We start from the raw sequence: 25,776 nt of genomic DNA, 5'->3' as shown, positions 1-25,776 counted from the left end.
GAAATCACTCCTTAGCTACAACCAGCCTCCCAGTTATCCTGTGAAGGTCTCACCCAGCATATTGGGCGTCTTCACTCTTGGAGAGATTACGTTTACTCCTACAGCCGCTACTACTGCCTATATATACTTGATGCTCTCAATATTAATACTTCTATCCTTTTGTAATATTGCCCCTTGGACTCTTCTTCCACAACTCTCAAATTCAGTTTGAAATCCTGTCAATAACTCCCAAAACATCTCCTTTCTAGTCCCATTGTTATTACCATCTAAGTCTTTCTAACTTGAATCTCCCTGGCAGTCTGGGTACCAGTCACCCAGCAAATGGCCATGTACCAAGAACTGCTCCAGGTACTTGGAACATCCCAGTGTAGAAAAGATTGCATCCTCATGAAGGTTACTCTAGCAGGAAAAGAAAAAGCATACAATCAGTACACAACAAAGTAAACAATAAATATTATGCCATGGACAAAAACAAGCAGAGCAGGGGTAAGGGTATGCTATAATGGGAGTGTGGAGGGAGCACAATTAATAGGGTGGTCAAGGTAGGTTTCACTGAAAATGTTTGACTATAGACTTGAAGTTGCCACTCCAAAGGGCGGGCAACTTGAAGGCTTTAAAGCAGTGGTGTTGAGGGACAGGAGGGTCACAGTGTAGTCAGAAAGGTTAAGAGAGAGTTGAGTTTGAAAACAGCATTCTGGCTGCTGCTGAAAACAGATGGGGGAGGAGCAAAGGTGACCAGTTAAAAGGCTGTTACAGTAACAGGTGAAATACACAGGTTTTTTTATTTTCTACGTTATAAAAAATTTCAAAATTTTTAAGTAGGAATAGCGTAATGAATCACCATTGCTCAGCTTCAACAAGTATAAGTAAGCTGTTTCACGTAGAACCCCATCCAACGCCTACCCTAACCCCATCTCAGATATTTTAAAGTAAATCCTAGATGATTTCATCCATTTCTTCAAAACTTAACCCCATTATCATCCAAGATTAACTCCTTAATATAAAAAAAACCCAGTTCATTCATTTAAATCAAAATCTCAGTAAGATCCATACATTCCAAAGGCTCTTATTTTTTGCTTAATTTTTCTATTAAAATCTTTGAACATCTTACTTTGAAGGCAGAGCCCAGACTTTTCTGATGTATTGGAAGTGTAGTGTAAGGGAAACCAAGGTTGAATGTTGTTTGCCCGAGAAATTGGAAGGCTGGAGTTTCCGTCAAATGAGATGGGGAAGACTGTAAGAGGAGGTGTGGGAGCAACCTGGGTGAGTTAAAGGGTAGCCAGTGTGGCAGCATATGGAGAATGTGATGCACGGAATTAAGAGGTTACGGGAGGTCTACCAGTTTTTTAAAATACCAAGGACTCGGATATGAGAGTAAGTGGCTGAGGTAGGATAAAGGATAACACTGAGAGGACCTTGGCCCCCAGCAAACATGTTCATCATAAACACAAATTAATTTCATCTTCCAACTTTTACTAAAACTGTTATCTCTGTTCCACTTTTCAGGCACTTTTTCACAAAGTTACTCATATACAAACAAGTGACTCAGGCACACTTGCCTCACAAATACTCAAATTCTTGACTCTGCAAAATTATAGATACCTTTGGACACTCCCCAAAGTTCTATATCCAATGATGAATAGCCTATAGTGCTGTTGCCTTTCATGGGTACCATACTGCTCTTGCCTGAAACACCCTTGATATTTCAAGTCTTCTCCCATGAAGTCTTACTAGAAAAAACTCCTGTTCCATTTCTTCCATTATTGTTCTTAACACACCAGAATTTATTTCTTAACTGTTTACTTGCCAAATAGTTAGAAAGAATTCAGTTTAAGAAAAAGTCCCAAATCAATACACAGCTTTTATTGCATCTTTTAAAATATCACAAATAAGTCTCAGGAATCATCCGGCATCTTGCTGTTTCTGTAGCTGGACAACTGTAGAAAGAAATGAAAATGTCTGTAAATCTCTATCAACACCTTTGCCCAGAAAAGTTTTACGCTAAACAATCTAAAACATACTTTATGATTAAGACTTATGGGTCCATAACAAAGACGTGTGTAATTCCATCTTATTCTGCCAAATTTACTGAGTTCCAGAATTCAACTCACCATTTTCTCCCATTACTACAACTCCAGTTTAAGTCTTAGTAAATTAAGACCTCCAATTAAAGCAGTAATAAAACTTACAACAACCTACCTTACATCTTATTCATCAGCCTGCTGAACTGTTCCTTTTTCAGAAACATAGATACCATCCAAAAATTTTCTGATATCCTTGTTTTTAACTGTTGTGGCTTGCTGAATCAAAGCAGCTGTAGAGAGAAACAGACAATTACTTTACCAATCAAACCATCTTAACAAAGTGCATATGCTATGCTTAAAATCTGACTATCTTTGGGACAGCTTTTTACTTAATTTCTACAATTAAAAAAGCTCATCAACTGAAGAGAATAATCATGTATTCAACTACAAGATTTAGATAAAATTTTGTAGGCACATTTAGGCATAGTAAACACACGAACCTGAATTTGATACAAGTTCAATGTCATTTCCTTCAAGAATTAACTCATCTTTCTGGGCTTGAGATACTGAACAAGCAACGCCTAAAAGGGAAGAGAGCATTTGCATATAGTGTCAACAAAAAATCCAATCTAAGAAATATTTAATTTACAAGTATTTAAATTAAGTAGCAATTTATTCCATTTAAAATTCTACACACCAAATGAAAGTTAAGATTTTGGTTCTACAGGAGCTGACTTATCTGGGCCAAAGTCTCATGTCCCTGCTTGAATGAATCTGTCCCAGAGTGGTCAGACTCTTTCTGTGGTTCAAATGAGTATGAGAAAATGGTATTCAGCTAGTGGGATTTCAGCTGTACAAAGATTTGTATGAAGTCTTATTTCTACCACACATATTTGGTATCCCTTAAAAGTTTATTTTTTATTTATTTTTTTTAAAGATTTTATTTTTTCCTTTTTCTCCCCAAAGCCCCCCGGGACATAGTTGTGTATTCTTCGTTGTGGGTCCTTCTAGTTGTGGCATGTGGGACGCTGCCTCAGCGTGGTCTGACGAGCAGTGCCATGTCCGCGCCCAGGATTCGAACCGACGAAACACTGGGCCGCCTGCAGCGGAGCGCGCGAACTTAACCACTCGGCCACGGGGCCAGCCCCAAAAGTTTATTTTTTAAGAAGGGTTCTCATTAAATGTTGCTGACCATAGCTAATATAATATTCTTGCAGAGCCCATGAAACTGGTACTAAGAATCCGTTCTTCCCAATCCTTCCCACCCCAACAGAATCAAAAAGCATCAACAGAACACTAGGCTTTAAAATTTTCTAACATTTCACTGTTTACTTTCCATCAGGCAAGAACTCTAAGTGCATTTTCAATTTTAACTCATTTAATGAGTTAAATAAGGTATTCCCAATCTTACAGATGAGTAAATGAGCTACATAGAGACAATCTGCTCAAGGTTGATTGTGAAAGCTGAGATCTGAACCTAGGCAAAGTCTATGCTATTAATCACCATTCAAATGGTCTTTTTTTTAAGGATTTCAGCTTGCAAAGCTAATTAAACAGCCACCATGCCCTGTAAACTACCCCAACATATAAGCCTTTAGGAAGTGCAATTGGTATAAATATCATATAAAATCTTAGCTAGCAACAAGAGTTACTACAAGCATAATCAAAATGGACAATTATGAAACACATCTAGTTTCATTTATAGCCAACCCAAAAAAACCAGGTTTCACAAGTATAAAGAAAAATTTCTGAATCATATCCCAAAGTATGCACATACCTGGCCTCATCCTAACCCTGCGGATGTATTTTTCACCCAAGAAATTTCGGATTTCAACAAGAGAACCATTCTCCTGAATGACGACGTTGATGGGGAAGTGAGCGTACACAGACCTCATCTTGTAACGGAAGCCCTATGTTAAATAAACAAACTATTAGTGATGCTGAGAAATTTGAAAAACCCAAATTTTGTAGGGTAAACTTACATTATACTTATTTAAAACTAAAACAGTCCTCACACAGCACTCCTTGTCAAGGTTTTGGGCCAACTGTCACCCGTACCAAGCCTTACAAAGATTTTATACACAAACACTTGTTTCTGTCTCTCCTCAGTGGACTGAGAAGCTCCTTAAGACAGCATTTATTTTACTACCTCCTATGACCACAGTAAACAATACTAGCTTCTTTTAATGAGACCCTAAAGTCTGTCTTCCATCTTGCACATTAAGCTATCATTTACTGAGTTACACCACATGGCAAGAACTGAGGCTATCAGGACAGGCCCCCCGCCCTCCAGGAACTGAGCCTGGGAACAAGGGTGAACGGGAACCACACCCGGATAGCTTACAATGGAGTCAAGTACAGGGTGCCACAAACAGATGCACTCTGGAAGGGCTGAGTTTTAATGCAAAGAAAAGCATTTCAGCGAGGCAGCAGCACGAACTTTATCTTAAAAGCTGGGGGGAGGGGGTTTGGAAAGAGACCAGCGACACCAAATAAGCTTTAGGGAAATGGACAAGGAGCTCAGAAATTAGATCCACGTTTTTTCTACCCCTCCAAGGGCCCTGGTGGCGAGAGGCATATCAACAAGAAGTCAGGGCCTACCCTATGTGCCACATTTTCTACTAAAAACACACCTTTGAGGTGTGAATCTTACTTTGTGTGAAAACACATCAGCCTTTAAGACCCTCTGGTCTTTACTCACATTTACCACTTTATCCTAAAGACCCAGGGATGCCATTAAACACACTTGCCACAATCCCCTTTTTCTAAGTTCTAGAACTCAAGTATCTCACTAAATTACATGCATAATCTACTCTCTGCAGTAGACCTTTATGTCGAATACATAAAATACAGCTGAGAAACCTCCCCTCCCGCAACCAAGACGTCTGACGACCGCTTACCAGCGTAACACCCTTGATCATGTTCTGGACGTGACTACAGATCGTGCGGACGGTAGCCAGCTCCTTTCTGTTTCCCCACCATTTGTCAACTCGGAGCTGCAACACAACAAAAACTTTAGAACTCTTTCCAGTAATAAGCAGGCTTGGAAGAACACAGTTCATTTATTTACAGAATTACTCTGGAGTCTAGTATTAACCCTGATTAAAACATACAATTTTCAACTGGAAAAATGCAAGCCACCGGATATAAAGTTCTCAAAGATCAACTAACATTTCTATTACTGTACATCACAGGTGCACAATTTCACAATGGAATGACAACCCAGAAACACCGATTTCTGTACAAGCTGCATCAAACTTCACTTCCCGGAAATCTAAAATATCAGGTTTAAAAGACCAACTGCCCGGTTCCCAAGATTCTTACAACCACGAGAAAGGTAAACCCAACTTGTGACAGTATTGAGACCCGCCACTGATGAGGACTACTAGTACTGAGCTCGACAAGCCACTGGATTCGGAATTTGGTTTTCCAGCTTCGCTAAAACAATACCCTGAAACTAACTACAATTTTGGACACTCAACTTTAAGCTGAAACACTGAACCTCGTTTCTATAATTTTTAAAGCAACCACATTCAATGCTCTTAAGCCATCGCCTTCCAATCAACCGAGAGATTAAAAAAAAAAAAAAAAGCCCCTCACCCTCTTCTTCTTCTTGCCAAGGAGACTGAGTTCCACGTTGATGTGATTGAAGTCCCTCCGGAGGGTTCCCCTGGGGCCCTTCACAATAACTGTGCGTCCCTTCAGAGTGATGTCGACTAGGAGAGAACGTATTCGTGAGGCCTCGGAACAAAGCACACGGAAGGCAGGAAAGACGTAAGGAAAAGGCAAACATCGAGTCTCGTACCATTTTCCGGAATGTCGACGGTCTGATTGCTGAGAATGGTCTTCATTCTGAAACACAAACACCTGGGGTAAGCGGGCCAGCGCAGGACCTGTTTTCGACCAAACGGCCCTGCACAGAGCGCCACTCCTACCGGCCCGGCAGCAGGAATCCCGGGGAGGAGGCAGGAGGGCCAACACGGAGAGCGGCCCCCGGCGCGTCCCGGCCCGGGAGGAGCAGCTCCCTCACGGTGTCATGAGGCCCGGTGGGGGAACGCGCTCAGCGCAACCCTGGGAGCCCTATCAGGGCGGCGCCATCCCGGCAAGGCTGAGGGGCGGGGGTAGGCCTAAAAGCCCAGACCAGGGCTCGAATCCCAGCGCCGCCAGATCCAGACGGCGCTCCCCGCGCGGGGTGACAACCAGAATAAAGGATCCGAGCGCTAGACTCGCACCGCTCTCTTTCCCAGAGCCGATGGCTTCAGATTCCCAGCGCCCACCGAGAGTACACACATCCTCACCTCGCAGTAGACGCGGCAAAGAGAGAACGTTTTTCGTCATCACGTTCTTGTAGCCGGAAAAAGCCCTGCGCATGGCGTCATGAGGGCGCGACGCCACTAGGGTAAAGCAGCCAATCGCGGAGCAGCTCAACTTCCACCGGGTCAATGGTGGCTCACGTGGTCCGTCATAAACAGAGCGACGGTTTATTCACGTGTCTTTTCCTGGGAGTTAGTGATGCCTCGACCTTGCTAGGAAAAAAAAAAGAGGGGGATGTCTCTACGCTGCGGGGGACCCGCCCGCACCGTGGGGCCCTGGGTGAGCGGCGGGGCGAGCAGGGTGCGGGTGTGGGGTGGCGGGCTCCCATTCCTCAGAGCGCCCAATAATAAGGCCCATACTTGCTGAGCGTATACCTCTAGCCAGGCACTGCTCTGATCTTTTTTCATGTAGGATCTCATTTAATTCTCCCGACACCCTCATGAGGTAGAGTCTTTGGTATTGGTTTGTTTGTAGGTTTCTCTCCGGGGCTGAGAGCTTTTTTCCTGCTGCTCAGAGTGATTTTTTTTTTCTTTTATTTTTCTCTTTAGTTTTTTTTTTCGGATGTTCAGAGTGATTTGTATCTTGTATTTTTTTTGGAGAATTGCGATGGGCACCCCAAATTACTGCTTTGTGTTGGGCTCTTACTGTGTGCTAGACACCGCTCTGGCTGCTAAGTACACAACCCTGCGCTCTAGGCTTTAAGCGGGAGACGTGAACAAATGCAGTAGCTATCGTGCAGCTCCCTCAAAGGCACGGTTTTTGAATTGTTGAAGGTTCTGTTGCGTTACATGTACTGACTAGTGAATTTTAGTGTTTCGGCTATCTTTTGTGTACAGATCTAGAGGCCAATGGTTTCTTATGGTCAACAACTGTATACTGAGTGACTGCTATGTTCAAACACAGAATGTAACCTAGAAAATTAAAACATTAGGTTTGGTTTCCCTCCTTCCAGTTTTGCGAAACCCACTGAACCATTACCTCTACGGTTTAACACCTGTGCTTATCCAAAGCCCAAAGTACAGAGAGGTTTATTGCAAATTTCCTGTTAAACGTCTTTGGCTCAGGTCGGGGATAGAAAATTCAAAGCTGTGGCATCTTCTCCAGTTATTGCAGTTTAAGCTTGATGAAAGACAGGCTTTTAGTACTTGTTAAGTGGGTTACGGGAAAGTGTGACATATATTAGCCAGTTCTAAAGGTTTTTAAATCTATTCTAAATCTAGTAGTAAATGATTAACCCCCATTCTCTTTTAGGTTTGGTTTGTTCTTGAGTCATCTTTAATCTTAGATTCTAAGCTCCGACCCATTTTGTAAATAGTTTGACATAATTTCTGAGTCAGTTCTCTGTCTTTACCCTTCCTGTTAGGTATCAAAATAGGTTAAAACTAAATTATTCCAACCCTCCGTAGATAAATGTCATAATGAATCTTTCTTTAGGTATTTGGAAAATATTTATGCGGTCCAGTCCAAGCAATAAGTTCCTTGCCAGATAAAAAAAAGAAATTTTTACAGAATGGACCAGAACTTCAGGATTTTGTATCTGGTGATCTTGCAGACAAGAACACCTGGGATGAATATAAAGGAAACTTAAAACGCCAGAAAGGAGAAAGGTAATTGAAATTTTGAGATAATTTCAACGTCTCATTCCTTCATCATGCATTATTTGCAGATATAAGCAAGCCCTAGAGAATATTTTTAATGACTTGTTAAATTTAGCTTAACATCATTAGAAAGAAGCAATAACAGACATAGAACAGGTAAGTAGGTGAAATTGTTGGAATCATTTTGTCTGTGCCCTTTGACAGTTTTTCTTCAACCTTCCTAGGACTTAACCATCTCCTCTTTTTTGTTTGTTTGTTTGTTAACCATCTCCTATTTTCTATCTAGCATCAAATTTCTTCAGAGTGAAGGTTATCACCTTGCTACTAGTTTATTAGACCTTGATAAAGTTTTCATTGTTACTGCGTGTTGATGATCTAAACTTGTTGCTTCTCCTAGTCAGTAGACATATGACCTTTGGATCCTTTGCCTTCATTTAAAAGAATGGTGAGGGCATTTCATGCAGAGGGCAGATTGCTTTGCCGGATACTTTACCCAACGACTTCTGATCACCAGTAGGTGGAAGTCAAGGGGAACCTGAGGGTACATGGTCTTCACTCCACATTTTAGATTTTTTCCATTGAATAACCATCATAAACTCTAGAATGTAGAGCAGAAAGTACACTTGTGGGATCTCTCCCTACTCTGAACAAATGTAGCACTTTTCGTCAGTGTTATTAGTTACGAATGAAATGTTCAAAATCTTCCTCATTCTTTTATTAAGATACTCTTACTCAGTGCCTTTGCAAAAGGTAGACATGAGGATGTTGCCCTGTTAGACACGATTATTGATGTTTTATAAAGTGGTTTGAACAAGCCTAAATTTGATTCTCTGTTCTTAGTCCTGTGGCAGAAACTATAAGAGTTAATCCAGGATTGTAGGGAAAAAACTAGGAATTGTAATAGAGCAAAGCAACTTCGAAGTTGTGTGATTCTATGGGAACATATTTGTTAATGGATATGTTTGGCTTTCCTCAGGTTAAGACTACCTCCATGGCTAAAGACAGAGATTCCCATGGGGAAAAATTACAATAGACTGAAAAATACATTGCGGAATTTAAATCTCCATACAGTAAGTTGTCAGTGTTAACTGTCCCTCTTGACCAAAAGGTATAACATTCCTACATATCTGCAACTTAAAAATTAATAGAATACATATCAATAACAGCAAGGAAAGTCAGTAAAGATGTTTAGGATGCATTACTGTCCATAATGGAAATATATTTAAAAATAATTTTCCCTGCAAAAGAAGCAGAAAGTAATTGTATTTCTTGACCTCTCATTTAATAGTGCAAAAAACAAAGATTTTCTTCCTTCAACTTAGGAAATGATGGTTTTTTTGTTTGTTTTATATTACAAATTAAGTCCATGCTTGTTGGAAAGAGTACACAGTCATGTGTTGCTTACTAATGGGGATATGTATTGAGAAATACATCATTAGATGATTTCGTTGTTGTGCAAACATCATAGAGTGCACTTACACAAACCTAGACAGTATAGCCTACTACACACTTAGGCTATATGGCACTAATCTTATGGGACCACTGTTGTATATGCACTCTGTCATTGACTGACATGTCATTATGCAATGTGACTATAGTATTAAATGTGAAACATGCACACAATCCCAAATGTTAACTACACCACTTTAACAGTTCAATATGTATCCTTCCAGACCTTTTTCTTTGCACATATAAAATATATACGTTTATGTAGTTTTTTTCTTTCTTTCTTTCTTTCTTTTTTTTTTGCTGAGGAAGATTCTCCCTGAAGTAACATCTGCACCAATCTTTCTCTATTTTTTAGTATGTGGGCCACCAGCACAGCATGGCTGCTAACAGAGTGGTGTAGGTCTGTGCCCAGGAACTGAACCTGGGCCACTGAAGTGGACTGTGCTGAATGTAGCTACTAGCCCACTGGGGCTGGCCCCATTCATGTAGTTTTTAATATAAAAATGGGATCCTAATATATATACAGTTTGGCAGTTTAACAGCATTTTTGAATAGTAAATTTTTTCATAAATATGTTATAAAGAATGGACAGTGTAAAATGCCTGATTGCTAATTTGTTCAATTAGTACATATTTTCAATCTGATTGTATTCACTTACCTTTTACTCACAGGTGTGTGAAGAAGCTCGATGTCCCAATATTGGAGAGTGTTGGGGAGGTGGAGAATATGCCACTGCCACTGCCACAATCATGGTAAGGCCAGCCTCAAACTCTGAAGTGTTAGTCTAGAAACTGAAAGGAGATATTTTATATCTTTATCCTAAAAATGTGCACTATGAATCTTGGATCAGAATTTTTGGTACATACGAGTGTATGAGAAATGTGAGAAAAAGCCTGACAGAATAATCCAGCCTGTTACAATCTCACCCTTCTCTGAATAAATCTGTTATTGATTCTTCCATTTATCTGACAGCTATTCATGTGTTGCCTTGAGATATCTCTTCTGTTAATTTTTGGAAATGTTATTCATGATTGCTTAACTTCTTTGTACCCCGAAACAACAAGCATTTATTCTTCTCTGTCATGGGTCTTTCAGTTAACTGGAGTTCAGCTGATCTCGACTGGGCTAAGCTGGACTCCAGGAGGTAGGTTGGGCTCGGGTCTGCTCTACAGAGCTTTGTTCTCCGTGGTCCAGCAGCTCTCCAAGGTGTGTTCTTATGATAGAGGAGGATAGGGGCACAAGAGGGCAAGCCAACCATGCATGCACGTTTGAGGCTTCTCCTTGGTCAAGCCTGCTGTCATTCTTTTGGCCAAAGTCAGTCACATGGCCAAGCGAAACATCAATGGGAGTAGAGACATAGACTCCTCCCCCAGTGGGAGGACCTTGCAAGTTACCTGGCATAGGATGAGATGTATAATCTTAATATGGTGGAGTAAGAATTGGGATTAACAACGCAGTGTACCATGTTTATCCAGAGGGGTTTGAGGTTGAGTTATTGGGGTTAAACCTAAATTGTGTGCAACTAAAAGTTTGTACTTGTCTGGGAATGTCTGATGAACTTGAGTTGTGGGACGAGAAGACTGCAGTATTTATAGGAGGGACTGAGGATTCTTATAAGATAGAGCTCCTTCGGGAATAATACAGAGCTGGCCAGGGAGCTTATCCAAGTTGTGCAACCTCAGTTCTTAAAGGAAGGAGTGATTCTGAATACTCCATGATAGAAATCTCTGGTTTCATCCCTTGAAACCTTTTCCCCACTATTGACTCCTAACTGGTTCCTGGGGAGAGTTCATTGTTTCAGTAAAAGTTCATGAGATGTTGGGCCTAAGCACCGTTGCTGTGGGTCTCCTCTGAGAGAGTTAAACATAAAGGGGAAGAGGAGCTTTCTCCCCCAAGTCAAAACCCTCCTGTGGGGCTTTGAAACTCCCAGTGGCCCCAGAACATCTGCAGTGGCTGTGCTTGGCAGGGGGCAGAACATGGTGGTGACCTGTGGCAGCAGAAGCAGAGTCCTGGGGAAATGGCAGTACCCACAGGAAGCAGATTATTAACTTTTTTTTTTTTTCAAGATTTAATTTTTCCTTTTTTGCCCCAAAGCCCCCTGGTACATAGTTGTATATTTTTGGTTGTGAGTCCTTCTAGTTGTGGCATGTGGGATGCCGCCTCAGCATGGCTTGATGAGTGGTGCCATGTCTGTGCCCGGGATCCGAACCTGCAAAACCCTGGGCCACCAATGCAGAGCCGGCCCCCAAGATTATTGACTTTTTATGTGTTTTCTGTTTCATCTATTAAACGAGAAGGAGCTCTGCTTTCTAACTCCCACAGAGACCTGCATATTGATATGTTAATTGAATATTTTCTTTTAAAATCACTTTTATTAATATTAAATAGATAAAAAAGAATCTTTATGTGTAAGTTAAAAGAATACCAATATAACAGCCACACTGATCCTCACCTCTAGCTTGAGAGTAGAATAGTAGCATTATCTTTGAACTCCCCTGTGCATTCCTTCCTAATCCCCTCCCCTTTCTTTTTCCCTTAACGCTACTATTGATTCTGAGCTTGTTTCCCTTTTTTTCTAGTTTTACCACACATATTTGAATTCCGTAAATAAATTGTTTAGCTTTGAATGTTTCAAATTTCTTGTAAATAGAATCAAACTGTATTCATTCTTTGCATCTTTATTCTCCCAAAATTAAATTTTTGAGTGTCATCTGTCTATTTGATTTAAATTGTAATGTCTCTATTCTAGTTGATGGGTGACACATGTACAAGAGGTTGCAGATTTTGTTCTGTTAAAACTGCAAGGAATCCACCTCCAGTGGATGCCAATGAGCCCTACAATACTGCAAAGGCAATTGCAGAGTGGGGTCTGGATTATGTTGTCCTGACGTCTGTGGATCGAGATGGTTAGTGTGTCATCATTGCCTCTTCCAGAAATTGGCTCTTACTAAGTTGTGATATCATCTTGATTAGTGGACTCTTTTGTTTCTAGATATGCCTGATGGAGGAGCTGAGCACTTTGCAAAGACTGTATCATACTTAAAGGAAAGGTACTTGTTTTTCCGTTTGCTTGTGTAGCTTAAGGACTTTTTTTGGCCCATATAAATTCAGTTTATTTAGGATCTTTACCTTAAAGCAGTGGTTATTAACCTTTTGGGGGTTATAAACTCTTCTGATAATCTGCTGGAAGTTATGTGATCTTTTCTCCAGAAAAACCATACTTGAACATACAAATACATATTTTCAGAAATTTCAGGCATTCAGAGGCACAAACTTATCCATGGACCTTTAGTCCATAGAACCCCTCCTTCATATTTGAGTGTTAGTCCAAACGTTGAGTAATTTTTTTTTAAATTGAAGTTATGATAGTTCACAACATTGTGAAATTTCAGTTGTACATCATTATTTGCCAGTCACCATACAAGTGCTCCCCTTCACCCTTTGTGCCCACACCCCGATTCCCTTCCCCCTGGAAACCACTAAACAGTTCTCTTTGTCTGTGTTTATCTTCCACATGTGAGTGAAATCCTATGGTGTTTGTCTTTGTCTTACTCCGCTTAGCATAATACCTTCAGGGTCCGTCGATGTTGTTACAAATGGGACTGTTTTGTCTTTTTAATGGCCTAGTTGTATTCCATTGTATAAATATACCACATCTTCTTTATCCAATTAGTTGATGGGCACTTCCACATCTTGGGTATTGTGAATATGCTGAAATGAACATAGGGGTGCACAAGTCTCTTTGAATTGTTGATTTCAAGTTCTTTGGATAAATACCCAGTAGTGGAATAGCTGGGTCATATGGTATTTCTATTTTTAAAAATTTTTTTAGAAATCTCCATACTGTTCCATAGTGGCTGCACCAGTTTGTATTCCCACCAGCAGTATATGAGAGTTTCCTTTTCTCCCCACCCTCTCCGACATTTGTTACTTTTTGTCTTGGTGATTATAGCCATTCTTTTTTTTTTTTAATAAAATCCCTTTATTTGGATTTTTTTTCTTTTCAAGGAAGATTAGCCCTGAGCTAACATCTGCCACTAATCCTCTTTTTGCTGAGGAAGACTGGCCTTGAGCTAACATCTGTGCCCATCTGTCCTCTATTTTATATGTGGGATGCCTGTCACGGTATGCCTTGATAAGCGGTGCTTAAGTCCATGCCCAGGAATCAAACCGGTGAACCCCAGGCCACCAAAGAGGAGTGCACAAACTTAACTGCTATGCCACCGGGCCGGCCCGATTATAGCCAGTCTAATGGGTGTAAGGTGATATCTTAGTGTAGTTTTGATTTGCATTTCCCTGATGATTAGGGATGTTGAACATCTTTTCATGTGCGTTTTGGCCATCTGTATATCTTCTTTGGAGAAATGTTTGTTCATATCCTCTGCCTACTTTTTGATTGAGTTGTTTGTTTTTTTGTAGTTCGTGTGAGTTCTTTATATATTATGTAGATTAACCCCTTGTGGATATATGATTTGCAAATATTTTCTCCCAGTTGTTGGGTTGTCCGTTTGTTTTGATCCTGATTTCTCTTACCTTGCAGAAGCTCTTTAGTGTGATGAAGTCCCACTTGTTTATTTTTTCTTTTGTTTCCCTTGTCTGAGTAGACATGATAGTTGAAAAGATCTTTTTAAGACCAATGTCAAAGAGTGTACTGCCTCTATTTTCTTATAGAAGTTTTATGGTTTCAGGTCTTATCTTCAAGTCTTTGATCCATTTTGAGTTTATTTTGTGAATCAGAGGATCTCAGTTTTTCCCCATTGAGTGTGATGGTAGCTGTGGGTTTGTCATATATGGCCCTTATTATGTTGAGGTACTTTCCTTCTATACCCGTTTTATTGAGAGTTTTTTTTTCCATCATAAATGACTGTTGGATTGTGTCAAATGCTTTCTCTGCATCTGTTGAGATGATCATGTGGTTTTGTTTCTCATTTTGTTAATGTGGTGTTTCACATTGATTGATTTGCAGATGTTGAGCCATCCCTGTGCCCCTCGTATAAATCCCACTCGATCATGGTGTATGATCTTTTTAATCTGTTGTATTCAGTTTACTAATATTTTATTGAGGATTTTTGCGTTTATGTTCATCAGTGATATTGGCCTGTAATTTTCCTTCTTTCTGTTGTTCTTGTCTGGCTTTGGTATCAGGGTGATGTTGCCCTTGTAGAAAGTGTTGGGAACTGTTCCATCTTCCTCAATTTTTTTGGAATAGTTTGAGAAGGATAGGTAACAAACGTTCTTTGAAAGTTTGGTAGAATTCTCAAGGGAGGCCGTCTGGTCCTGGACTTTTATTTTTTGGGAGGTTTTGATTACTGTTTCAGTCTCTTTACTTGTGGTGGGTCTATTCAGATTCTCTATTTCTTCTTGATTCAGTTTTGGGAGTTTGTAAGAGTGTAAGAATTTATCCATTTCTTCTAGATTGTCCAATTTGTTGGCATATAGTTTTTCATAGTATTCTCGTATAGTCTTTTGTATTTCTGTGATATCCATTGTAATTTCTCCTCTTTCATTTCTAATTTTATTTATTTGAGCCTTCTCTCTTTTTATCTTGGTGAGTCTAGCTAAGGGTTTGTCAATTTTGTTTGTCTTCTCAAAGAACCAGCTCTTAGTTTCATTAATCCTTTCTACTGTTTTTTAGTCTCTATTTCATTGATTTCTGCTCTTATTTTTATTATTTTCCTCCTTCTACTGAGTTTGGGCTTTGTTTGTTCTTCTTTTTCTAATTGTGTTAGGTGTAGAGATTGCTTATTTGAGATTCTTCTTATTATGGTGAGCCTGTATTGCAATGAGTTTCTCTCTTAGGACTGCTTTTGCTGCATCCCAAATGAGTGGGTATGGTGTGTTTTCATTTTCATTTGTCTCCAGATATTTTTTGATTTCTCCAGTGATCCATTGGTTGTTCAGTAGCATGTTGTTTAGTCTCCACATCTCTGTCCCTTTCCCAGCTTTTTTCTTGTAGTTGATTTCTAAACTTTGAGTAATTTTTAAAAGAAGTATAAACTGCAGTCTTCCTAGCACTGATTTTGAATAAATCATCATCTAGAAGTAGTTAAGATGAGATAAGCTCCCACATTGTTAAAATATGTAAGTCTTGAAATAGATTTTATCCATATTCATATGCCTTGGGAATTTTACCCATAATACACATTTTTATTAGTATTTTTAATCCCATCTATTTAAAAAGCATAAAAAAGGAGTTATGCTAATCTCCTACAGCTCAGCTAGTCTAGTACCTGGCACACTTAGTATATCTTTTTTCAGTGATTCCCCCAATATTTTCTATTTTATTTTTTTTATAGTTCATTAAAAAGAGATTCTATTTGCAACCCACTAACTTGATTTCACAGCTACCAGTGAGTCTCAACTCACAGTTAAAAAACGGTGAGTTACAGGATGTGTTCTTTCAACATCTCTTATATCCATGAGAGGGTGTATCTTGGTCTTTTCTACATCTGTTCTGTCAGGAAACAGCTCCAGGAACTTTGCAATTGGGTTTGTGAAACAATTTATCAGCTGTCCCAGTCTTGTAAAGTGGTGTCAAAGGGAACAGCTCTATGACCTAGTTCACTTTTTAATGCCTGAACATATAGATATACCCAGAATATAAATAACAAGATTAATGTTTAATGTGTATTTCATTTAAGCAATGCTCATGACTCAGCAACTCAGAAAATAGTTTTTAAAACCCATAGCACTTGTGAAATGTTTGCCTGGAGGAAGTGAAGAGGGGACTCTGAATTTTAAAAGCAATCAAATAATATTTGTATTCACATAAGAAATGTCCTAATTTACTTTCTAAAGAAAAAAGAAATTATTTTATATTTAATGTTTTAATATTTATATTTTAGTTCCTATAAAAACAATTTTATTTTTGTAATACCTATTCAATGAAATTTAAAAGTCTATATAATCTCAAAATTTATTCTGATCATTATTTGCATGCAGGTGTGTTTTAACCACCATGTACATCTTATTTGATGTTCTGCGTTTTTTGGGGGTGTTTTTCGTTTAACAGCTCACATATAAACATTTGTATGTTCGTGCTTTTCTTGGCACGGTTCTAAAGATTACTGTGTTGAGACTGAGATTGAATGAGTACTGGCGATTTCTGTTTTGAGCAGCAGTTATGTCGATTATTTTCCTCGGTTTGATGCTTATCTTTTTTCCCCTAGGAATCCAGAAATTCTTGTGGAATGTCTTACCCCTGATTTCCGAGGAGATCTTAAAGCAATAGAAAAAGTTGCTCTGTCAGGATTAGATGTGTACGCACATAACGTAGAAACAGTTCCGGAATTACAGAGGTGATTACATGCACAGAGTACTGTGGGGAAGTTTGGAGGGTCAGAATCTGCTGTACTGTTTTCTCACGGTTTTTCAGGGGAAAACTTTGTAATTGACTTTTATAAAGTGAATTCTCTGTTTTAAACAAAAACAACGTATGTCTATTACAGAAAAATCAGAAAATATAGCCAACAAAAAGAGTGTAAACATCACCCATCATATTTCCGTCCAGTAACATTGATTACTGACATCTAAGTGTGTATATACTTATATATTTATATGTGTGTATGTTTTGGTACACACACAATAATATTTTTTCTTTCTTTTTTTAATAGTATATTGCAAGTATTGGTGAGTTTTTTGTTTTTCAAAGAACATTTTTCAAAAAGAAAAAGTTACACAAGAGCAGTTGCTTTGATTGTAATTCTAAAAACAGGACTTTTAAAAATGCATTTGGCACTAATATATGCAATAAGTAATGCCAAAGAAAAACTGGTATCATTCAGATGTATTTTAAATCTCTTTTAAAAAGTAGATACTATGCTTCTTTACTCTTCCTAATAATTTTAGTAGTTAGGAATAATTAAAGATTGTTATTCCATATCAATGACTATATTCATATTTCAGAAAAATGAAAATTGTTTTAGCCTGATTCAAGTGAGGTTAATAAATTCATTTTCATAAATTTTAGTAAAGTACTTGGCAGTGATTTTATTGGCTTCTACACATTATTCTGTGTCATAGAACTTGAAAGAAGTATGATAAACAATAACCAGCATTCCCATTAAATCATACTTAAACATCAGGGAGCATAACTTAAATTCAGTGGAGAAATACTTTCAAAAAGTAATTTTCCTGTATTATCAATTTTGTGGTTATTTTAAATTCATTAATTTGTTTTCTCTCTTCCCTGTGAGCTGGTCCCTATTTAAAAATAACAACCACAGCAGCAAACCAGTATACAAAATAAAGGTGCATTAGAATTCAAATGAATGCTAGCATATGGTTTAACATAGTGATTTTCTGTCCTTTGGGCCTTGTTGCCATGTGACCTCGGTGCTTTGGCCCCTGTTGAAGTCTAGCACATGGCCTGTTCCAACCCTGTCCTATCTCATGATACCACCGCCAGTGGGTGCCAACTTCCCTGGTTTCACTTAAGAAACATTATCCTTTCCAGTGAAAATTCCAGAATTGTGCATTTTTTTACCTAAGAGATGTTAGTGTTGTATACTCACCAGCAGAGGGCAGCTTAGTCTTTAGAAAAGAACTGAACATAAAAGTTTCAGACCTGAAATGTGGGTTCAGGTTAAACAGTTTCTTCTTTGTTCGGTATCAAGATTTTCTTACTTGTGCTCTTTTTGCTTTCTCTCTTGACTACCCCTACAATCACTCATTCTCAGCTTCAGAATTCTAGTCTCTTAATGAGTAATTCATAAACTGAATTACTTCCATTCTAGTTTTCACTGCCCCAGGCATGAAAGGACTTAAAACTCGGCAGAGCTAGGCAGCCCAGTGAAGCCTTATTTTCTTTCCTAAAGTAACAGACATTTGTGCACGAATGCTGCCATCAAACCGTATGATGTAATATAATGTCTAGAATGTACTTTTCTGGTCTTTCAAGTTGCTTGCATAACTGTGTACTTAGTTGAGCTGTGGTTATTCTTGCTGACAACAGCCCTGCTGTTTTCAAGGAAAGTTCGTGATCCCCGGGCCAATTTCGACCAGTCTCTGCGTGTACTGAAACATGCCAAGGAGGTTCGGCCTGATGTTATTTCTAAAACGTCTATAATGTTGGGTTTAGGCGAGAGTGATGAGCAAGTATATGCAACAATGAAAGGTAAAGAAACTGAAAAATGAAACTCTTTCCCATTTAATTTGAGTAATAGCAGGAACCCCACTTTGAAGGCCGTGTTATGTATGATTCCTCCACGGTCTCAGTGAAAGTGCCAGTCAGAACAAAGTACAGTATTGTGGTTATAAACAGCAGCATGGAAAGCACAGGAAGTATGTTTTCTTAGAACTTTATGGAATGATGTGCAGGAAGCTCAGGATATGAAATTGCTATCCCGTTTTATTCCCTACCCTTTCATCAAGTAAAAACGTGATTTTTGTCCACTTTTCTTAGTCAGTCATTGGACAGTTTTTGAGAGCTAGCCAAGTACTGGGAGCTCTGGCAGGCACTGAGAATTCGAAGATGAATAAGATGAATCCAGGCCTTTGAGGAAGAGCTTGCTTGTAGTGTCACGTAACATCATGTGCTTTGGACCTTGCTGAACCTCAGTCCCATAAGCCCATTCGCTTTGTGATTCTTGGGCTTTTTAAATCTTAAAATATAAAAGCCTTTATTTTCCCTGAGGATTCTTGGCCTATGTGCAGTCATTTATTGGTTTAAAGAGTAATAAGTTCAAATAGTGATTAAAAGCTGCTCCTTACCACAGTGTATATCATTTTACTAGACAGATTCCGAAACGGCAGACATCAAATCACATCCTGCAGAGCGTATCTTGTACATGTAGCAAAAGCCGAAGACGGCATATCTGGACTGTAATATGAATGTTCGCAGGCCTGTCATATACTGTTCCCTTCATCTTTTCTGCCTAACAGACTCTGGCTCTAAATACCTTTCCACTCCTATTTTAGCATTTATTCCACTGTATTAGAGTTATTTGTCCTTATATCTTTCCCTACATGACTGCCTTAATTGTGTGTTTCCAAACCACAGTGTATTTCCTGGCACATAAATACTTTTGAATGGATAGGTATAGTCATTCCCCAACATCGGGATAATAGGCCGTGTAAAGTTCACACTGGTCTGAAGTAAAATTATGCTCAGAAAATTGTGCTTAAATCCACAAATTTAGCATTGTAAAAACATCTGGTAATGCAATGTGTGCTTTTTTTCTATAGCACTCCGTGAGGCAGATGTGGACTGTTTGACCTTAGGACAATATATGCAGCCAACAAGGCGCCATCTTAAGGTACAGCTACTATGAATTGCCAAATGTTTATTGGTAATTTAAATTAAATCTTTATTATCTATAGGTAAAATTAAGAAGCTGCTGGCTTTTTGGTGTAATGTGCCACGTATATGTCCCAGTTCCAGTTTCCGTTTTATTATCTGCATAAAGCAGCTACACTGGCACTTATTTGCTGCCCCCAAAATTGTATGACTTAAGTGAAGCCACAGAAAAAAAATTTTAAAGTTGGGTAATTACATTCATTCCCACTGGGTGATCTTGTGATTTGTTGGAGTTACATGAAAGCCAGAGATGAAATAAGAAGGAAAAATCAGTCTTCCTATTTCTATATTGGAATATATTCTTTCATTCAAGAAACTTTTCTTGAGTAGTGACCATGTGCCGGACACAATGCTAAGCAGAAGATACAAGATGAATAAGACACAGTTTTATCCTCAAGAATCTTACAGGCATGACTAATTCTTGATTGTATCTACCAGTCAGTAAAGGAATGATACAGATATGTAATCTCTATAGTAGTCTCCTTTTCTTTCTCTGTCCTTTGCAGTAGCTAATATAATACAAAATTGATATGGTTCCCCTCCTCTCCAGTTCTCTGTAATTATGTTCTGATGGAGTGACCAACACGTAAGTGACCAGGAGACAGGTAGTCAGAGAGAAGGGAGAGAAGGAAAGCCTGGGAGTGCCAGAATAAATTATGAAGCGAAAATCACCCTGAATGCATGGACATAGATTTTCCATAGAATCAAAATGATTTAGAGAAATTCTAGAATCTATCAGAATGAATTCTTTAAATCTAGGTTGAAGAATACATTACTCCTGAAAAGTTCAAATACTGGGAAAAAGTAGGAAACAAACTTGGATTTCATTATACTGCAAGTGGCCCTCTGGTGCGTTCTTCATATAAAGCAGGTAAGTTAGACTGCAGGGGATGGTTTTATATAGACCATAATTTTCCGCATTAAAATTAGAATTGCCGTGCTTGTCTTTTGTGAAAGAAAAAATGTTTTTTTCTGGAACATCTTTGGGAGCTTTTCTCCATAGGGGTCATATTAAGGAAAAATTTCTCTTAAACCTATTTTATTCCTTAAATAAAGAATCCTTCCCACCTCCCCTATAGCTTAGCTGCTGTGATGAAAGCAGAAGTAATCAGTTTATTCTGTGTGTGGATTTCAATAGTAGGTTATTCAGAAAAGACAAATATCAGTCAAGCATGTAACACAGTTTTCTGGAAAATGTATATTCATTTGACAGTGATGCCAGCTACCTCTCCAAACTCCCAATTTGAGATCAGTTTGAACCTTGAAAAGTATCTGTTTGACAGCATTGCTGTTTATACCATTAAGATCTTTGTGTTTTCCCTCCCAGAGGCAACAGAAAAAAAATCCATAAGATTATTTTCCCTATAGAAATTTTTAGTGTTTTTACTAGCTACAATGCAGTTTTTCACCTTCTCAGCTCTTATTTTGATCAGTAGCTTGGGCTGACTTATGAAAATAAAAGGCTTTTCCAAGAGATAAAAAGTCCTGTGGTAGTGACCATCAGAGGGTCCATGAGAACATATCTGAAGATTGAATTTAGTTCAAAAAATGTTTATGGTGTTTTCCCTGTTGGACTTCCAATTATAATTTTTTGAAGAATAAATAGCTGTTTATTTATTTATTAACTTTTTTTGTCCTTTTTCTCCCAAAGCCCCCAGTACGTAGTTGTGTATTTTTAGTTGTGGGTCAAACAGCTATTTATTTTTTGTTTGTCTAAACCATGTTATTACTATTAATGATCTTTTAAATGACTGTGTTATATATTGGGGTCCAAATCATACATATGTTTAAATTAGGTGTAATTCTAATTGTAAAAATTAATGTTCAAGTATTAGTAATATTCATTGTATTCTTTTAAAGAAATTGAAGACACTGTAGTGAACTAAAAACAACTTATCCTGGTTATAAAACCCAAGAATTTGATTCAATACTGACTGACAGGATGTGGGGACTTAGGAATCCAATAATTACAAGTGATTTGTTCTTCTTCAAGCAGTGCTACTGGCAAGCTAAAATATATATATAAAGGATAGGACCAGCATCAGCTTCCAGAGTGGTTAAAGTAGAATAATATTGTTTGAAAGGAGTTTTTATTTTGTTGGGGTTTTTTTAAGGAAAATTTCTAGCATTTATAAGGAAGTAAATTATGAACTTTTGAATGCTTTTAAAATTATCAGTAAAAGATCGAGTTCTGGTGTGTAGAGCCTTGGGCTCAGATGGTGGATTAGGATCTGATAATGTTGGTTCTCGTCCTATCATATTTAGATGAGCTGTGGAGCAGCGCGAGTTATTCTCTCTCTGACTTGGCTAGGTTATGAGTCTGGGGATCCTCGGTGATTGTGTACAGATATGATCGTTGCTGTTCTACTTGTATATTAAGATGACAAAGAGAAGTTAATCAGACTCCTCATAAAATCAGGCCTGCAGTGCTGAGCTGTGCCAGTACGCATTGAGCCGTGCTGTAATAGTGATAGACTAAATGGAACCCTGATGACCTGAAAGGTGAATGTGCCCCCTCTAAGCAGCTAACTTATTGCACAGGCACAACTTGGGGGGTGAGAGAAAGCCTGTTATAAATGAAGAGCTCTTGCTTCCCTAGAGGGGAATAAGCTAAAGAGATTCCATCGGATGTGTCTGCTCAACTGCAACGAGGTCTGTTTTTATAAACATCAGATCCAGGCTAATAATGTAGCAGAATTGCTCTCTGAAATGAATTGTGCCAACAGCAATACTTTGTCAGTGATGAGGAATAGATAGTGCACATAAAGGGGAGTAAATGCACAGAAGCGGCCCCATAGATACAATAGGGTCACCGTTTGTAATATTGACTTACTAGAAGGAATAATAGTAGAGACTGTAGTGATAAAAAAATTTTTAAAGAATAATGACTAATCATTATTGTTGGGAAAGGGCAAAAGATATAGGGGATATGTGAGGTTAGAAAATTATTGCCATTGAGATTTGAGAAGAGTGAAACACCAATGAATATAAAAGTCTTTAATGGGAAACACTGAGGTTTGCATAATTATTCTGAATTTACTTTAAATTGATATGAATGTGTTTTCATTTTTCCTAAATAGGTGAATTTTTTCTGAAAAATCTAGTGGCTAAAAGAAAAACAGAAGCCCTCTAATGCTTAACAAGACATTCAAGATCAGAGGAATTTTTAAAATTTGATTCTAGTTGGTAAGAGAGGTGGTGGCAGAATGCCTAGACTTCAGTGGACATACCTCAGACTTTTAGTTTTAGGAAAAATGTCAATAAACAGTGCATGTTTAATTATAGTAATTGATTTGTCTTTTAGCATATCTTCTTTGTTCCAGTAAACAATTGCTTGCTATGGTGTAATCACAAAATACCTTTGTAAGAGTTTACTGTTAACAATATAATTAAAAAATACATTGAAACTTCTAGAGAATCTTTTAAGCCTGTTACCTGTACGTCACTGTCAAATTTCATCTCTGAAAAATGTCATACTGTGATGAAACAGTCAGTGTAGATTGAGGCTCTGATCAGTTCACGTATACTTAGCATGAGACCTTCACATGGTACTATAACATCATTGGAATAATTTTAAAAGGCTTAAGGGTTTGAGTGTTGATTCTTTACATTGGTGTGACTGTTTTAGACCTGTAAAATAGTTTTGCATTGATTTAGGACCTCTATGAAACCAAGACCACGATGTTCTAAGATAGGGCAATATAACCTAAGAATAACAGTATTAACCCTCGTTTTATGATAGACTGCACTATACCATTTATTCCTTTGATTCCTCACACCGCTCTGATGAGATGGTTGTATTATATGATAGTAATGACCTGAAGAAGGAGTTTCTTTCCTGAGTACTAGAACTCAAATTCGTCTTTTGACTCCAAATCCTCTCTTTCTACTGCATCTCACAAAGGAAGTCTTTAGACAGTTACATTCTAAAATATGTAAGGTGGATAGCCAATTTTGTTTTGAATTTTTAAATATGTGAACTAGTATTTTTTATAAAAGTAATGCATAACTTTGAAAATTGGTTACGTTTTAATTTAACTCAGGGAAGTCATGTGTACTTTGACTTTCTTTGTAGATCCTAATAAATTTTGCTGTGTAAAATGGACCTCATCAACTTTAAATTTAAACATCTCTGGCAGTCATCCTCCTTAAAATCTATTATTTCACAGGAAAAAATGATTACTTTCCAGGCACTGATTTTGTGATGTAATCTGGGTGTTTCCTAATTTTGCACAGTCTAGACGAATGGTAATGAAACATTTTAGCAGAGGAATCATTTTGTGAGATGAAATTTTCATGGAATCCCAATGTAAAATAATTAAAATGGTGTTTTATTAGCACAAATGTATGTTGAAGTTTCAGATTTGTTTTTTGAGTTTTTTTAGTTTTTTGTTTTGTTTTGTTTTGTTTTTTGATGAGGAGGATTGGCCCTGAGCTAATATCTGTTGCCAATCTTCTTCTTTTTGCTTGAGGAAGGTTGTCGCTGAGCTAACATCTATGCCCGTCTTCCTTTTTTTGCTTGAGGAAGATTGGCCCTGAGCTAACATCTATGCCAGTCTTCTACTTTGTATGTGGGTTGCCGACACAGCATGGCTTGACGAATGGTGTAGGTCTGTGCCTGGGATCTGAACCTGTGAACCTGGGCTGCCAAAGCAGAGAGCCCCAAACTTAACCACTACGCCACCGGGCTGGCCCCTAAAGTTTCGGATTTGTAACAGCTATGTATAAAAATAGTGAATGATAAAATGGAGCTGTTTGATGCAAACGTGAAATTGGGAGTCATGGTGACATTTGCTGTCTTTTATCAGCCTCAACAGTCTTATTTCTTTGTGTGATTTTGGTTACACAGTATTGAGAAAAATCCTGACTGGTAAAGCTAACTAATAATAAACTATAAAAAATTTTCGAACACCTCATCTTGCAATCTCAAGATACTCTCCAGTTGAACTTAATCAAAAAGCATGAAAGATGAGTAGCAGGAAATGTGTGTTTCAAAGTGGAATCACAAATAAATAGTATCTTCTGGGTTCGTTATTCATTCACTCGTCGTTGTGTAACTGACCATCAGACCGTGACTGGAACGCGTGGCTGGTCTTGCTGGGCGCTCAAGTGTGGTGAGCACGTGCAGTAGAGGTGTCCTGCCGTGCACAGCTGTACAAGAATGGACAGGCTTGAATCTGAGAAGCCCAGGGCAGAGCTGACCTGCCTCAACAGCAATGCGCTAAGAAGAAGCACATTCAGATGCACAGGCATGGCAGGCAGGAGGTCTAGAAAACATCCTGGACGGGGCAGGACAAGGTAATGTATCGGTGGTCCCCAACGCATTACAGTTTGGTGTTTGCCCATTTTATTATGTCTAATCTTTTTGTTTCTGTAGCACAAGTGGCATCTTTAAGAAAATGAGAGTGATAAACATACCTGGTTTTTAAGAAAACAACTAGTACAGGAGTCCCTGCCCCTTTTCCAACCACCGAACCAGCCAACCCTCAAACTCCCTTCCTGTGTGGTGAGACATTTTATAAACGTCTTTATTAACGAAACCAGTTTAAATAGGAATTTCTCTTGAAGCTGAAAAGCATCTTAACTTGGAGGCATTGTTGTTATTACCTCATTAAGCATGTGCGCACCAGTGGCCTTAGGCAGAAAATGGGAATAATACTCCAAAGAAAGGTTCAGAGTGTGAGAAGAGCAAACCAGCAGGAGCAGCAGCTGGGAGGGGGTGAGCACATGCCCTTCACCTCTGCTGGGGACACACACACACACACACTTTACTTTTGTGCTAATAAAGTACCATTTTAATCTATTTTCCACTGGGCTTCCATGGAAATTTTCATTTGACAGTGATTCTCTTGCTAAAATTTTGGCCACCACATTTTAATTTTCAAGAGCTGTTCTCTGATTATTCTTTTCTTTTCTAATAGCATCTTGTTCTTGTTTCCTAGCTGCAATTTATTCCATTTTTCTCTCTGAGGATAATTAGTTTTTTGAAATTGTGATTCTCTGCATTGAGCGTTGTCTCTGTTTCCCTCGTTTGTTTTGGTCTCTGCCTTTTGTGTTGAAGGCTATCCTCAGATGCCAGGCGGTCCTGGGCTGT

The 25,776-nt window shown here is 38.5% G+C and overlaps 2 protein-coding genes across 5 annotated transcripts; one reads left to right on the top strand and one right to left on the bottom strand.

Moving 5' to 3' along the window:
- Nucleotides 1–1,841: 1,841 nt before the first annotated feature.
- RPL9 (ribosomal protein L9) lies at nucleotides 1,842–6,425 on the bottom strand. 3 transcript variants are annotated; one of them, XM_014857225.3, is made up of 8 exons: nucleotides 6,323–6,425; nucleotides 5,830–5,876; nucleotides 5,625–5,740; nucleotides 4,925–5,020; nucleotides 3,802–3,934; nucleotides 2,525–2,605; nucleotides 2,200–2,314; nucleotides 1,842–1,937 (listed from the first exon to the last, which is right to left on the bottom strand). In XM_014857225.3, exons 2-7 carry the CDS (start codon nucleotides 5,873–5,875, stop codon nucleotides 2,208–2,210), a joined length of 579 nt encoding a protein of 192 aa, XP_014712711.1. In that variant the 5' UTR covers nucleotide 5,876; nucleotides 6,323–6,425; the 3' UTR covers nucleotides 1,842–1,937; nucleotides 2,200–2,207. The 3 variants fall into 3 exon arrangements, with proteins under 3 accessions (XP_014712711.1, XP_070362119.1, XP_070362120.1); XM_070506018.1 differs by having other exon boundaries at nucleotides 6,257–6,347; XM_070506019.1 differs by having other exon boundaries at nucleotides 5,960–6,345.
- Nucleotides 6,426–6,462: 37 nt separating this feature from the next.
- LIAS (lipoic acid synthetase) lies at nucleotides 6,463–24,707 on the top strand. 2 transcript variants are annotated; one of them, XM_014857223.3, is made up of 11 exons: nucleotides 6,482–6,617; nucleotides 7,773–7,945; nucleotides 8,913–9,006; nucleotides 10,057–10,137; nucleotides 12,135–12,291; nucleotides 12,378–12,435; nucleotides 16,555–16,683; nucleotides 18,355–18,500; nucleotides 19,571–19,641; nucleotides 20,442–20,553; nucleotides 22,763–24,707. In XM_014857223.3, the coding sequence occupies exons 1-11, from the start codon at nucleotides 6,573–6,575 to the stop codon at nucleotides 22,813–22,815; spliced, it is 1,119 nt and encodes a 372-aa protein (XP_014712709.1). In that variant the 5' UTR covers nucleotides 6,482–6,572; the 3' UTR covers nucleotides 22,816–24,707. The 2 variants fall into 2 exon arrangements, with proteins under 2 accessions (XP_044623636.1, XP_014712709.1); XM_044767701.2 differs by lacking the exons at nucleotides 8,913–9,006; nucleotides 12,135–12,291; nucleotides 12,378–12,435 and having other exon boundaries at nucleotides 6,463–6,617.
- The last annotated feature ends 1,069 nt before the right edge of the window (nucleotides 24,708–25,776 follow it).

The sequence above is a fragment of the Equus asinus genome, chromosome 3 (genome assembly GCF_041296235.1).
Source record: "Equus asinus isolate D_3611 breed Donkey chromosome 3, EquAss-T2T_v2, whole genome shotgun sequence".
NCBI classification, from domain to species: Eukaryota; Metazoa; Chordata; class Mammalia; order Perissodactyla; family Equidae; genus Equus; species Equus asinus.
The sequence above is the reverse complement of the archived record's forward strand: the minus strand, read 5'-3'. Positions and strand labels throughout refer to the sequence as shown.

Coding starts and splice junctions, on each gene's coding strand:
- LIAS (XM_014857223.3), top strand. CDS start 6,573: ATGTCTCTACGCTGCGGGGGACCCGCCCGCACCGTGGGGCCCTGG. Junction 16,684..18,354: donor ACAGTTCCGGAATTACAGAG/GTGATTACATGC, acceptor GCTGTTTTCAAG/GAAAGTTCGTGATCCCCGGG. Junction 20,554..22,762: donor GCGTTCTTCATATAAAGCAG/GTAAGTTAGACT, acceptor TTTCCTAAATAG/GTGAATTTTTTCTGAAAAAT.
- RPL9 (XM_014857225.3), bottom strand. CDS start 5,875: ATGAAGACCATTCTCAGCAATCAGACCGTCGACATTCCGGAAAATG. Junction 3,935..4,924: donor TGATCAAGGGTGTTACGCTG/GTAAGCGGTCGT, acceptor TATTTAACATAG/GGCTTCCGTTACAAGATGAG. Junction 2,315..2,524: donor TGAACTTGTATCAAATTCAG/GTTCGTGTGTTT, acceptor TTCTCTCTACAG/CTGCTTTGATTCAGCAAGCC.